The following is a 16,156-nucleotide window of genomic DNA, read 5'->3' on the forward strand; positions in this document are numbered from 1 at the left end:
CAAATTAAAACAGCTTTTCAGTAGAAAACACTTTTACTACTTCTTTTTAAATAAAATACTAACAAAAACTTGGGTATTTAATTATAAAACATGTTAGTAAAGCCATAAAGGTACTACCCGTTTTTCAAATTCACCGCTAAAGATTTTGCGTCTGATTTTAAACCCGATAAATATTCTTAAGCTTTAGGTGGCGCTTTACACGTAGTACCCCCAGGAATACGGAACAACTGCCGGTTGTCTGCTAGCTATCGCTCCCGTATATTTTTGAAAAATCAAACTCCGCATAGGATGTCTATTTCTTTATTATGTCCGATAGAATTTATATTTCTGATTTGCGACCAATTGCCGGTAGATGGTGAAGAGATAGGGTGTTTTTCACCAGTTACACATCATATAACTTAGCTTGTTAATTAATAGAGGGTTTTCTGTTTACAGGAAGGTGAAATGCGCCGATTTGATGTCTTTGAGGTTAGCGTGAGGGTCAGTTGAAAAGCTGACAGGACGTTCCAACGGTAGCCATGGACGATCGTGAACTTCTAAATCCGGGTAAGTTTTTGATAATAACTCGTAAGTACGCCTTAAAGATACTTTAGTGAAATTTTTAAGTGGCCCGATTATGATATTTGGTTTTCATGGTAACCTTTTCAACATATTTAAGGTTCACTAACTAAATTATGCGTGTGAAAATGGAAATTTTATCTATTGAAATGTTCTACAGAATCATACTTAAGGGTGATTGATTATGTTACATTTGGTTTGACCATAATGTCTTGCATCGTTCATACTGACCACAACAGCCTTTTATCGGTTTCCCAACACGATCATAAATCATCGCTTAAGGCCATGCCTCCTTTATATTGAGTAAAGGATTTTCTTCATCAGTCCAGCTATACCCAAAGCTTGGAAATATTTGGGTTTTCCATTTGATAAAAGTAAATCTTGGGATTTTCCAGTTTAAAGAAAATATTTCCTACTCTGGTGTCTAAGGCCTTGGGTCGACACCGATGTGTGGATGTCAAAAAAAAAAAATATTTCCTACTAAAAATATTTTAAAATACAACGAAAAAAATATTACCTGTTTCTAATGGTATTATTTGGAAATTATTAGAAATTTTGCTAAGATTTGTATTCACGACCGAAACGAGTCTAGGTGGCGTAAAGCTCTTCAGATGTAGCACTTATGATCAACCGTCTGCTATAGTGTGCTTTCAATTCAAAACTCACGACGTCACCAATGTAATTTGCCTATTGATAAAAATCGGTAGCTGTCCTGGCAGCTAGGAGCAACAAACACAAGGAGAACGCAGCTAGCCATTAAACACGCTAACGCAGTGTTCTGTACAAAGAGCATAGCGGGATAAGCATGTAAAAAGTGCCCTCTCCTGAAATCTGTTGTTGTTGGTGATATTCAGCATGGCCAAATTTTGGAAATTTTTGTTTTCCTATCTCAACACCAGGGGGCGCAATCTCAAAAAATGGGTTTTTTAGTTTTTCGCGAATTTCTCAACATCTACGCGGCCGATTTAAATAATTAGGGTATCATTCGAAAGAGTTTTTACCTCTCCGAGGGGACAAAGTCCCCTAGGAGGGGTTATACAACCACCGTGTCTGTCTGTGGGTCTGTGGGTCTGTCGGTCAGGCCTGCGAACGCGTTCGCATTTTCGGTGCAAAGTGTAATCACTGCGTACGCAGTTTCTCGAGATCTCTGCGTTCACAGTTTCTCGGAGGGTTGGCAAAACCACCGTGTGACGGTGAGCGTTAACGGATTCAATTGCGGTCTGGTTTCGATGGTGTTTTTACGCTCACCGTCGTAACGGTTTGGTGTATTACGGTTTTTGTAATGTTTATGCGTAGGTTGTGAGTGTTGAATTTGTTGTGTTTGTGTTCTGATGGTTGCGCATGTTGAGTCTGTTGTGTTTATATGGGCGTTTTCTCTCCAACTTCTTCTTAATGACTTTGGGACGGACCGAGTGCTGAGTGTAATGCTACCTCTCAACGTCCAATGGCAGGGTTTCCACCGGTTGTACACGGTATTCGTCTTAGTATCAATTTGCGATCGCATCGGGCGGGATTTGAACCCGAGACCTCCTGCTTGACAGGCGGACGTTCTACCACAGAACCACCGACACTTGTTACGCCTTATTGAAAATTAGACCTTCCGCTTTATCAGAAGCGTATTTAATAGAGTACGAAATTTTGGTTCAATTGAAATAGAATTGAAATTGAAATTATTGCATCGAAGAAATTCTAATTTAGCGTTACTCTTTTGATTAACAACAAATGCGCCACCCAGGTTTCGAACCCAGGCCATTCGGCTTGGCAGTCGAGCGCTCTACCACAGAACCACCGATAGCTGCTTAGGTTCACTGAAATTAAGACACGCATCGTAAGCATAATAGGTAATAAAGTCTTTTTTTATTAATGAATTTATGAAGGCCTAATCTGGTTTTTTTAAAGGTTAAATCTTGTTTTAGCGCAGTTAGCCGAGATTAGAGGGTTAAAGGGTAGACCCTGTGGGTGGTCCACTTTGTTAGTGTTTTTGTTATTTATTTACGGGTATTATTAACGACCTATATATAGTTGTGTTAATTCAAAGGAGATAATTTAACGTTAATTGCTTTAAGCGCTGGCGGTTAGTCAAGTGGCTCTCTGTGCTTTGTTGATGGTAAGGTTTTTGCTTCTTGTAAATATATTTGGTGTGGATATTTGGATATCTACGATTTCTAACGCAGTCAATGATTTCCTGGGTGTGCGAGTCATTATATGATATTGGAAATTGGACGGCATTGGTCTTTTTCATGCGGTATGTGTCACAACGTCAACTGGAAGTCTACGAGCGTTGAAATAAAATGAGCGTTAAAGATGCGGCAAGTATTTAGTAAGCGAGAAAAATACAAATACCATCTGTAGATATTTCTTTCATTAAAATTTGCTTAGTATTATATTCAACTGATAAACATGTACTGTAAAAAGGGTTAAATTCAATTGTGCATTGTTTTAGTAAGTCTAACTCGCTGTTGTAACTACTTAATTTATAATATTCTGAATAAATTAAACTCGATTGTTTCGTCTCAATTATTTAAATTAAAATTAAAATTTTATACCGGGCAGGGTTTGAACCGAGAATACGTTTTTCGTAAATAACTCTGAATTGCGGAGATATCTTTGGGGGTCGTGTCGAGAAATTAATACCACTAGGGACCATTCTTCCGAGGAGAGGTATATTTTGGCTTGCCAACTTGTTTCATACGCACAAAATGTACAAATTAGTGATAAATTGTAATTTTTAGATAACTTTTAAAATTTTAATATTTTTTTTTAAATATTTTTAATAGAGACACCACTAAATAAAAAATTGTTTTTATTAACCTTTTTACCACTCTTTAGAAATCCGCAATAATTTTTATTTTTAAAAAATTATTGAAATTTAAAAAAAAATTGTTTCGTGCAAAACGAGGGGTATGAGTTTGAACTCTGCAGAGTTCACGAGAGTTCACGATAGTTCACGATAGTTCGTGAGAGTTCTTGAGAGTTCACGATAGTTCACGATAGTTCGTGAGAGTTCTTGAGAGTTCCAGAGAGTTCATTGGTAAGTTCTTGAGAGTTCATTGGTAAGTTCTTGAGAGTTCATTGGTAAGTTCTTGAGAGTTCGGGAAAGTTCACGAGAGTTCGTGAGAGTTCTTGAGAGTTCTTGAGAGTTCAAGGGTGAGTTCCAGAGAGTTCATTGGTAAGTTCTTGAGAGTTCGGGAGAGTTCTCAAGAGTTCTCAAGAGTTCTCGAGAGTTCTCGAGAGTTCACGAGAGTTCACGAGAGTTCTTGAGAGTTCACGAGAGTTCTTGAGAGTTCATTGGTGAGTTCTCGAGAGTTCTCGAGAGTTCTCGAGAGTTCTTGAGAGTTCTTGAGAGTTCAAGGGTGAGTTCCAGAGAGTTCATTGGTGAGTTCTCGAGAGTTCTCGAGAGTTCTCAAGAGTTCTTGAGAGTTCTTGAGAGTTCAAGGGTGAGTTCCAGAGAGTTCATTGGTAAGTTCACGAGAGTTCGGGAGAGTTCACGAGAGTTCTTGAGAGTTCAAGGGTGAGTTCCAGAGAGTTCATTGGTAAGTTCTCGAGAGTTCTCGAGAGTTCTCGAGAGTTCTCGAGAGTTCTCGAGTGTTCTCGAGAGTTCAAGGGTGAGTTCCAGAGAGTTCATTGGTGAGTTCTCGAGAGTTCTCGAGAGTTCTCGAGAGTTCTCGAGAGTTCTCGAGAGTTCTCGAGAGTTCTCGAGAGTTCTCGAGAGTTCTTGAGAGTTCTTGAGAGTTCTTGAGAGTTCTTGAGAGTTCAAGGGTGAGTTCCAGAGAGTTCATTGGTGAGTTCTCGAGAGTTCGGGAGAGTTCGGGAGAGTTCAAGGGTGAATTCCAGAGAGTTCATTGGTGAGTTCGAGGAGAGTTCTTGAGAGTTCGCGGGAGTTCTTGAGAGTTCTCTAGAGTTCAGGGGAGTTCATAAGAGTTCCAATAGCAAATATACACCTGAGTTCTTGAGTGTCTTACCCCTCGGTGCAAAATTGATACCAAACATGTTTCATATACTTTTACCACTCTTTATATGTATGTATAAAAATTTTAGTGATACAATGTAATTTTTAGTTAAATTTAAAATTTTTCAAAAAAATTAAAATATTTATAAATGAGGCACCACTGAATTAAAAATATTTTTAGCATCTTTTTTACCACTGTATAGATATCCACTATAAATTTTCTAAAAAAAAATATGGGGCCAACCTTAAAAAATTATTGAAATTTAAAAAAAAAAATAAAAAAAAATTAAAAAGTTAATTTCGGGCGAAATTGATACCAAACATGTTTCATATACGTTTACCACTCTAACTTTAGCAGGGACCGATGAAAGTGAAAAAAATATATATAAATAAAATAATTTATTTTTCATTTACTTTCTGCCTAAAATAATCACCAACTTTATTAACTTTTTCACTAGTTTTTCTACATCTATGACTTTATATTACATAATACGTTCAGCGGGAGCCGAATACAGCTAAAAAAGGTTTCATGATTTCAAATTCTTTAAAAAAAAACGTTAATTTTTCAATTTTGAGATAACACCAAATAATTAATTTTTTTGTCACATTTTTATCACTCTTATGAAAACCATTAATATTTTTCTTCTAAAATATTAACCCTTTAAAATAACTAAAGCGATTTTTCACTCGATAAAATTAAAAAAAAATATATATATATATATTTTATTATCCTACCATAATATAGCTAAATTCTTTTGCATTGCATTGTCACAACCTCGAACTTGTAGGGAAATAAATATTTACTAGATTAATCACGCATTCGTTAAAAAGCCTAGATTTTAAATGTCCAATTTTGCTTTCGTCGTGTATCCAACTTTAGGTAGATAAACGGTCATTTGACGAATTCGCTTATTTTACGATAGTTAATGCTGCTTCATTGCTACTAAACCAGTGAAAAGTAAACAATTAGGAACTAAACTCTTCTTAAGTCGTTACTACTTTGACTAATATCGGTTAATAGTGAATTAGTAAGCGAGTTATTTTAAAGTATTTCTATTAGCTCAAACGATTCTTAAAATCAAAATAATCTAGGCAGTCTATTGAGAAAAGGTATTCATAACAATGGCATCATTAAATATTTTGCTATAAGGCAAGATACACGACGGTGAAATTGTAAGCATATTTTAAAGGTTTAATATTTTAGAAGAAAAATATGAATGGTTTTCATAAGAGTGATAAAAATGTGACAAAAAATTATTTATTTGGTGTTATCTCAAAATTGAAAAATTAACGTTTTTTTTAAAGAATTTGAAACCATGAAACATTATTTAGCTGTATTCGGCTCCCGCTGAACGTATTATGTAATATAAAGTCATAGATGTAGAAAAACTAGTGAAAAAGATAATAAAATGTATTGGTCATTATTTTAGGCAGAAAATAAATGAAAAATAAATAATTTTATTTATATATATATTTTTCACTCACTTTCATCGGTCCCTGCTAAAGTTAGAGTGGTAAACGTATATGAAACATATTTAGTATCAATTTCGCCCGAAATTTATTTTTTTATTTTTTTTTAAGGTTGACCCTATATTTTTTTTTATAAAATTTATAGTGGATATCTATAGAGTGTTAAAAAAGATGCTAAAAATATTTTTAATTCAGTGGTGTCTCATTTATAAATATTTTAATTTTTTTTAAAAATTAAACATTTAACTAAAAATTACATTGTATCACTGAAATTTTTATACATACATATAATGAGTGGTAAAAGTATATGAAACATGTTTGGTATCAATTTTGCACGAAACAATTTTTTTAATTTTTTTTTTAAATTTCAAAAAAAATTATTGCGGATTTCTAAAGAGTGGTAAAAAGGTTAATAAAACAATTTTTTATTCAGTGGTGTCTCAATTAAAAATATTAAAAAAAAAATACAACTAATTTGTACAGTTTGTGCGTGTGAAAAAACTCTTTCGAATGATACCCTAATTATTTAAATCGGCCGCGTAGATGTTGAGAAATTCGCGACAAACTAAAAACCCCATTTTTTGAAATTGCGCCCCCTGGTGTTGAGATAGGAAAACAAAAATTTCCAAAATTTGGCCATGCTCGATAGAGAACTGAATGACACCAACAACAACAGATTTCAGGAGAGGGCACTTTTTACATGCTTATCCCGCTATGCTCTTTGTACAGAACACTGCGTTAGCGTGTTTAATGGCTAGCTGCGTTCTCCTTGTGTTTGTTGCTCCTAGCTGCCAGGACAGCTACCGATTTTCATTTGACGAAAATTGACGCTGAACGTTTTACGGGCGGGGGACAATTTTCCTTTTCCGGCGGCAGCAGGCGCTAAACCAATGAAAAATGTACGCAAGAAAATGCACGACTTTTGACGGGTTGCGTTCTCCTTGAGTGGGGTGCTGTGTTTGTTGCTCCTAGATGGCAGCCACTATTAACACTACAGCTGTGACGTTACAAGTTCTCTAAATGGTATCAGAGGAAAGCGCTCTATTGTCGCTATTGTCAAATTAAATATGAATGTCATAATTGCTCAGTGTCACCATGAAGGAAACGCGAAACAGTGTAAAATTATATTTAACCTTCTTGGACGCGTAGCTACGTACCACAAAACGTCCTTAATCTAAATAGGGTCTGCTAATTCCCTCCCTACCAATATGGTTTTCGATGACAACTTAAAGAGTGCGTAGCGATAGGCATAGCTGCACGGGCTCGTCTCAATTTCGAGCCAATTTGTGAGTTTGAGACCGGGTCCTTCAATATTCGAGTTTAATTTTTGAGGCCGAGACGAGTCCCTTCTAAATTTCATTAAATATCGAGCCTCGGCTGAGACCATTCGAATAAACGTAGACAGAAGCTTGCTTCCGATTCCGTTCCGTTGTTTCAATTTCCAGAAGCTTGCTTCCGATTCCGTTCCGTTGTTTCAATTTCCAGAAGCTTGCTTCCGATTCCGTTCCGTTGTTTCAATTTCCAGAAGCTTGCTTCCGATTCCGTTCCGTTGTTTCAATTTCCAGAAGCTTGCTTCCGATTCCGTTCCGTTGTTTCAATTTCCAGAATCTTGCTTCCGATTCCGTTCCGTTGTTTTAATATCCAGAAGCTTGCTTCCGATTCCGTTCCGTTGTTTTAATTTCCAGAAGTTTGCTTCCGATTCCGTTCCGTTGTTTTAATTTCCAGAAGCTTGCTTCCGATTCCGTTCCGTTGTTTCAATTTCCAGAATCTTGCTTCCGATTCCGTTCCGTTGTTTTAATATCCAGAAGCTTGCTTCCGATTCCGTTCCGTTGTTTTAATTTCCAGAAGTTTGCTTCCGATTCCGTTCCGTTGTTTTAATTTCCAGAAGCTTGCTTCCGATTCCGTTCCGTTGTTTCAATTTCCAGAAGCTTGCTTCCGATTCCGTTCCGTTGTTTCAATTTCCAGAAGCTTGCTTCCGATTCCGTTCCGTTGTTTCAATTTCCAGAAGCTTGCTTCCGATTCCGTTCCGTTGTTTCAATTTCCAGAAGCTTGCTTCCGATTCCGTTCCGTTGTTTTAATATCCAGAAGCTTGCTTCCGATTCCGTTCCGTTGTTTTAATTTCCAGAAGTTTGCTTCCGATTCCGTTCCGTTGTTTTAATTTCCAGAAGCAGACAATCTAGAGATGTTAGTAGCGCACTCAGTGATGCCAGGTCGCGAAAATGGAATTTCCCTTTCCTACCCTTGAAATTTCCCTTTTTGGACAAAAATTTCCCTAGTTTTTCAAAACACTAAAAACAATGATATTGGCTTTATTTGCGTAAAACAAAATATTACTTTTATTTTTATCTCGCAATGAATAAAAACTAAGAACAATTTTACCAGTATAAAAATAACAGCGGGGAAAAGTCGTTCGAACTCGTTCATGCGTCCAGTTATTTGCAGACGACTTTCCAAATTGCCATAAAAAAATTGCTTATGATTGTATTAATTGACTCTTTCATAATACGTCCATGTTAGCTTTGAATAAAATTATTTTTCCACTGCAATTTCCATAGATTTAGCTAATTTTTGTTTGGATTTCCCTTTTCCCTTTTTACCGTTTTTAGGGAAATTTCCCTCATTCTGGCATCACCCAGGGTGGTACCAATAGGCTACGTGCGTATTTTAATTTTTTGTCATAAGTATCGCCGCCTACCGACCGAGTTTTAAATTGAATATATGAAAGCTGTCTGCTCGTTCAAAATTCACTCTGCGCAACAGCTGAAAGTTCAACCGAAAATCATAGAATTTCAAAAGTCGTCTGCTACTTCTTCACATATTTAGTTGACGGATATTAAGGCAGATGGCGCTATATTTCCTAAGCACGAAGCCTATACATACTTTGCTGCTTTTCTCGTTCCCTCTCCTTAATTCTTGCGTTTAGGAATAATAGTATATTTTAGCAACCTAAGGTATTTTTTTTCACACTCCGTGTTAAAGATGCACAAAAGCCACAATATTCTTTTCCTTTCTTCATTTCTGTGAGATTACGGGAGTTCGCCACACCCCGCCTTGTTTCAGTTCTTATGCAACAGATAAAGGTGCCCTTCATCATTTTGAAACTTGAAAGAGTCTCTATGGCCAAATAAGCGAGAAAAAAATTATCTAAGCCTAGAAACAATTTAAATGTCATTTTGAGTGGGGATAATTTATTTTGGTGGGGCTTTACCTCCAGTAGCCCCGGGGGCCACCTACTGGCATCATAATAGCTTAACGTAATTTAAGTAAGTGGCGAGTGGCAGGTCACTTCCTTGACTAACGACGCACCCCTCGAAAGATTAAATCTTATTTAATCACGATTATTTTGATAAAATTCAATTTAATCACGATTATGTTGATTAAGTCACGTTTAATCACGATTATTTTGATAAAATTCAGTTTAATCACGATTATGTTGATTAATCACGCTTAATCACGATTATTTTGATAAAATTCAATTTAATCACGATTATGTTGATTAAATCACGTTTAATCACGATTATGTTGATTAAGTCACGTTTAATCACGATTATTTTGATAAAATTCAGTTTAATCACGATTATGTTGATTAATCACGCTTAATCACGATTATTTTGATAAAATTCAATTTAATCACGATTATGTTGATTAAATCACGTTTAATCACGATTATGTTGATTAAATCCCGTTTAATCACAATTATGTTGATTAAATCCCGTTTAATCACAATTCTGTTGATTAAATCACGTTTAATCACAATTATATTGATTAAATCACGATTATGTTGATTAAATCACGTTTAATCACGATTATTTTGATAAAATGCAATTTATTCACGATTATGTTGATTAAATCACGTTTAATCACGATTATGTTGATTAAATCCCGTTTAATCACAATTCTGTTGATTAAATCACATTTAATCACAATTATGTTGATTAAATCACGTTTAATCACAATTATGTTGATTAAATCACGTTTAATCACAATTGTGTTGATTAAATCACGTTTAATCACGATTAGAAGGTTTAAATCTGATTTAATCATGATTAAATTATTAAATCTGATTTAATCATGATTAAATTATTAAATCTGATTTAATAATGATTAAGTTATTAAATCTGATGAAAATGATTAAATCCTGATTGAAACGATTAAATCGTGATTAGTATGATTAAATCGCGGTTATAAATTAGAACGAGAATCAACCACAATTGCGATAGAACCATCAATATTAATAATTAATATTAAATTATCGTACTTTAGTTTTGATTTTAATTATAAAATCTCGATTCGACCGATTACATTGATTAAATCGTGTTTAAAATGATTAAATCGTGATTAAAATGATTAAATCTGATTAAAATGATTAAATCTGATTTAAGTGATTAGGCCATGATTAGAATGATAAAATCTCGTTTTAATCAAAATTACCCTGATCTAATCATTTTACTATGATTGAGACGCACCCAAAATCGAAATGACCTGCCCCTCGGTAAGCCGAAGCAACCGATAGTGCCTACTTAAATCATGTTATTGACTCTTTGAGATACACGTACACACGGTGGATTGAGGTGTAAGTTATGGGTCGGAAATTGGCAAAATGCCGTACCAAATTTAAATAAAAATTAAGAAAATCTAACTTCAAGAATTTCCCACGAAGAGACTTCATATGACAAATTCACAATAAAAAATTTTTGATTTAAAAAAATTTAAAATCCTGTTAACAAAACAAGCAAATGTTCGACCACTCGGATGTCAAACGAGATCATCAGAGACATTACAAAGTTACAGTCCCTCTTAAAATTATAAGGTAAGTAACAAACATACTTTAAACTTTATTTTGCATGTGAAAATACGACTACATGTTAGGATCTAAAATGCGGGTAAATATATGCCTCTTAAGTCTAATAATTTAGCGGCAGTGTCGCGCGGAGACATGGGCAAAATCACTAGTGATTTTTAGAGATTCACTCTCACTCAAGAGTGAGAGTGGAACTAAATAAATATCTTCACTCTTTGCCACTCTCGTTTATCGTCACTCGCCGAGTCCACTTCTCCCCAAAGAGTGCGATTAATCAGGTCACCAATAAATTTCACTCTTGTTCGTGGCGGGAAACTTGAAATTTAATGATTTCGGTCCAAACAGTATATTTCAACCTCCTTTACCGTTAATAGATGGCACCACGCTCTACAGTAAAGTCATTATATTTAAATTAATATTTCCCGGCCTCTTTTAAAAGTGAAAGTGCTGACCTTGACTAACTTCACTCTTTTACCGCGAGCTCACTCGCCGAGAGACGAAACAGTGCGAGTTGAGTTTTTAATTATAGAGAGTGGAGTGAGAAAAGTGTGGGGGGGAAATTACTCGGATAAATTCACTCCTAGTTTTGCCCAACTCTGGTCGCGCGTTAAAATTTAATTTGAAATCGTTCAATGGTGTTGTGAAGTTTGTATATGGAAATAGACCTTGGCCGTCAAGCTTTATTTTTCCCCAAAATTCCAAAAACAACGACAACACTTGGAAGCAGTGTTTCCACTTTGCGTCGAAATTGGCGTTTTCGGCGACAACTGTCTTGGTGAGTACCTAATGGCAACCCATAAACTTTATCTAAAATGTTTTTTTTTATATAAAAAATAAATATATTGCCTAAATCTAAGATTAGAAATAAAGATAAGAAACATATGCAGTGACACTTAAAGAAATAAAGGTAAATCTATGGGGGAAATTGTTTCGAAAACGGCGGCGAAAATCGAATATAAGACCGGCGAAAACTGGTAAAATTGCCCCTAAAATATTGGAAAATCTCGACCGCAGAGTGGAAACACTGCTTGGAAGTCATCGTAGGTAAAGCAAAAATAATTACGCAATATTTTTCAATCTATATTTTATAAATATTAGTATTTGTTGTGCAAAATTGTAAATTTATTGGTACCTAGACTAAAGCCCAGTTCACACTATACAATTAATTGGGCCACTTAATTGAAACCAACTAATTGTGAGCAAGAAAATTGTACAGTGTGAACAGAAAAAGTTGGAACAATCTAGGGCGTATTTAAGGGGGGGTTATTGGGGGTTCAACCCCCCCCCGAAATGCTGATGACCGGGGAGGGGGGTGCCTAATAAAAATCAGTGAAACTTCCGTCAGCACCCCCCCTTGAAATTTTCCCTCAAACCTCCCCCCCCTGAAATAAAATCCTGGATACGCCCTTGGGTACAATGGTTACAATTTTTCTGTTCACACTAGTCAATTTTCTTGCTTACAATTAGTTGGTTTCCATTAAGTGGCCCAATTAATTGTATAGTGTGAACTGGGCTTCAGATATATTTTATTTACTAGACATCTCAACAAAAGTCCAAATTGAAAATTCCCATTGAACCTAATACTGAATTAATTAGATAGTTTCTACCCCTACATTAGTTTTAATGAATTCTCCCAAATGAATTTTTTGTTGGCAATCGATTTCTCTAAGCTATACGCGTTTTGTTTATCCAAATGAGAATAAATTTTTTTTAAATTAACTAATTCTTTTATCAAAATAAGCATCGAATTCTCGAAAATAAACGTATTTTTCGCCAATTAAGAAAATAATTATACACTTGGAATGTCTAAGGATTCTCCAGGACCCTTTGAAAAATATTGCAAACACAGAATTACGTCATTTTGGCTGCAATTTACGTCACCGACATTTTAGGGAATTTTAGACCGACGAATACCGAGTCCTGGCAAAACAATTCGTTAATTGAAGTAGCCCTTTTTCCGACAGATGTCGCTAGCGTCGAAATCCAAACCAGATACTTAAAAGCTACATTTTGACCCAAAAGGCAGGACATAAAAGTACCGCTCACGTTGATTGGCTCATTTGTAAATTTACTTAATTTATAATAATTTTGAACAATACATTTAATATGGGATATATAATTTTGGTTTAAGACCACTAACAAGGAGACGACCCGAGGTGTAACGCACCGATTTGTTTCAAACTCGGGGGTTTGGTAGACCTTCATGTAACTTGAAACACCTTAAAGGGAAATGTCTCCATATACAACCAAAAATGTTTTTGACAGTACAAAATGGAAATTTTCCTATTGAATATAACATGGGAATCTGACCTTAGACCAAGAAACACAGGGACGTCTCGCTCATAGCATACCCAACACTTTATTTTTCGGCGGGGCTTTGTTGCGGCTGCGGTAGGGAGAGGGGGGTTAGGTGATACAGATAGTCAATAGGCGCCATCCATGAGAGATAAAAATAACGTTTTTTAAAGAACTTGAAAAAAATAATCAGCTAAGAGTTACATATTTTTTAAATTATTTTATATTTTTTTAATATTTTAGGCAAACAAATATTAAAAAACATACCAGAAATTTCGTTACTTGGAGCCACGCTGTTGCAGGCCACGTGCTGACAGATTGTAGAGCTGTGCACGTGACTCAAATAACCAATAAAAATTGACTTACCTTCGCTACTAGCGACACAGCGCGAGATAAATAGGAAATAGGCAGCCGCAACGAAGCTTCGGGCACGAAATATCTACCGTGCGACGTCCCTGTGTTTCTTGGTCTAAGATCTGACCAAATGTAAGCGTACCCTTGTAAAGATTTTAATCAACTTCGAACTTTTTCATTATTTTCTTATTTATATTTTCTATTTTTAGCATTTTCAAAAATTAAATTTTTTTACAGGGGGGGTACCCTTAAAGGGGCTCCAAAGTTCGGTGGCAAAAAAAAAGAAAATTGAGCATGCTTTTCCTTCCCCCAACCCCTCACTCGGCCTTATCAGAGGCGGGCAGAGTTAACCGTAAATTTCGCACTTTACTGACTTTACACACATTTTGCCACCGAACTTTGGAGCCCCTTTAATATTGGTCAGATTCCCATGTTATTTTCTATGGGAAAATTTCCATTTTGTGTTGTCAAAAACATTTTTGGTTGCCATGGCAAAACGGTTGCCTATGGAGACATTTCCCTTTAGGGTGTTTCAAGTTACATGAAGGTCTACGAAACTCCCGAGTTTGAACAAAATCGGTGTGTTACACCTTGGGTCGTCTCCTTGTAAAGGCGCATTCACACTATCCAACTTTAGTCACCGGACTATGTCTGTCTGACTAGTCAGCCCGACTAGTCAGGTCAGCTTTCGCGTTCATACTATCCAACTCGTCAGCTTGGTGTTGGATGCGTTTTGTCGGGTAGTTTAGTTCGTTCGTTAGACGCATGAGGTCGTTTATATATCATTAACCAATCAGATAAAGGAAATTTAGGTAGAAGCTGTCTGCTAGGTTTTCTGATTTGGGAATGTTGGCTTTGGCTCAATATTGTGGCTGGTTAAATTTATTGTTTTGAGTGATAGTAAATATGGAGTCTGATGAAAACAAGAAAATTGCATTTTTATGTATTGTTTTGATCGTAAATAAACAAAGGGTGAAAAAAGAACGAACAATTAGATTAATTCTGTTATAACTAAAAAGGGAAAGAAATGTTATAAAACTTACGGTTTCTTTTACTATCAAACTTTCTCCACAGAAGGATCAATACGTCGAAAAGTTTATAAAAAACCTAAATTTAAAGTCGTCCGCTCACTGCGATTTCACACGTGATCGCATTGACGTCACCTTTTATCGGTTTCTATTGGCTGCTGCCACCTGACTAGCTAGTCTGCCTGATTTTAATCGCCTCTCTTCCCGATTCAAAGTCGGAAGCTTCCCCGACAAAAATATTATCAGGTGAAGCATTAACATTACCGGACTTATCGGTCAGACAAAACTCGGGCAGCTTGTCAGCTGACTAAAGTTGGATAGTGTGAATGAGCCTTAAGTAGACTAGGTATAAGTTGTCAAATTATAATTCTTTACAATGGTTCTCTGACTACGTTATTGTACCGCTATTTTGAATTTTAGCTTCCTTCGTCATTAATAGATGGCACCACGGTCTCCAGTAAAGTCGTTTTTTCGAAGAATCGGATAGATTCATTGCCATCTCTAACAACAAGGACCTTATCATAAAACAGGTGGCAATGATAGAGCCGACAGTTACCTTAAATAAATTCCAATGGCTTCTCGGCCTCCGAAGTTTTTTTGAAGATCGGGGTTGGACAAAAGGGGAACATTTCTTGACAGTATGCCATCTTCACTTAAACATTTACTGGGGTAATTGCTACCGTTTTTGACGTATATGATGATTCATTAAACTAATCATTTTCGTTGTAATTTAACGAGTTCTAAACTAGAGTAAAATTTCTAGTTTCACGAACATTTTGTCCAGCTTTTATTACCGAAGTATAAAGGTCAGTTAGCTTAGATGGAGCCACGTGCCCCACGAGTGATTGTGATTTACGTCTACCATAAATATTTGTTCCAAGGCTACAGGAAAATAACGGTCTCTGCGCATGCTAAAATATCAACCAATCCTAACGGTTAAAAATCCCATCCCCATTTATTTTACCGTCTATTTTAGTCCTGGATAATATTTTATTGGTCGATGGGCTAATCTAAAAAATCACTGGTTGGCCCATTGAATTGGGAATAGTACCGCTAGAGTGACAAAGGCGGGTTCGGGAGTAGTGGTTTCGCGAATCAAATTCTGACATTTCGAGTCGGCGCACTCAGCCGTCAACTCTATCATTATACGGGTGGCGCCATCTATCACTTTCAAAGTACATTAGTACTATTAATTCAATTACATAGGATATTGTTTCGCGGAAAGCTGATTGAAATTGTCATTCTATCGGTACTATTCCCAATTCAATGGTTTGGCCGCCGTTACCAGCGGAAATCTCTGCTGTAAATTACGCCGGTTTTTATCAGTGGCGTAGCCAGAATTTTGAAAAAAAATAAGAACAAGTTGTACGTACAATACGGTTCGGGGGGAGGGGCACATGTTTACGTCCCTGGTTCGCATGATAATCATCAGGGCCTCTGTAGGTTTTCTTAGACATTTCAAATATATGCGTATGTAATTCCTTGTTTTAATTCAATTGAGTATTTCTCAATTTTAATTATGTAGAAAACATTGAAAATGGCGCTGCGTACTGCTGGCAGCAGTCATTTTATAATTCATCCCTTTGGTTTCAATGTATTATCCAAAGTTAAAACTATTTTCACATTATTCGCTACTTTACAGGTACCAATGTCTAGTTTAAAGTCTACGAGTTTTTTGTTATAATATTTTTATTAATTTAA

General features: G+C 35.9%; 1 protein-coding gene across 1 annotated transcript in view; it reads left to right on the top strand.

Moving 5' to 3' along the window:
* The first annotated feature begins 467 nt into the window (after positions 1–467).
* The window catches only part of LOC149957793 (alpha-1B adrenergic receptor-like), a 37,541-nt gene continuing 21,852 nt past the window's right edge, over positions 468–16,156 (top strand). Inside the window, exon 1 of the mRNA XM_090165735.1 lies at positions 468–546. Coding sequence (XP_090021861.1) covers positions 519–546 — 28 coding nt within the window. The 5' untranslated portion in view covers positions 468–518. The remainder of the gene's footprint in view (positions 547–16,156) is intronic.

The sequence above is a fragment of the Leiobunum rupestre genome, chromosome 2 (assembly GCF_980474605.1).
Source record: "Leiobunum rupestre chromosome 2, qqLeiRupe1.1.hap1, whole genome shotgun sequence".
In the NCBI taxonomy this organism is placed as follows: Eukaryota; Metazoa; Arthropoda; class Arachnida; order Opiliones; family Sclerosomatidae; genus Leiobunum; species Leiobunum rupestre.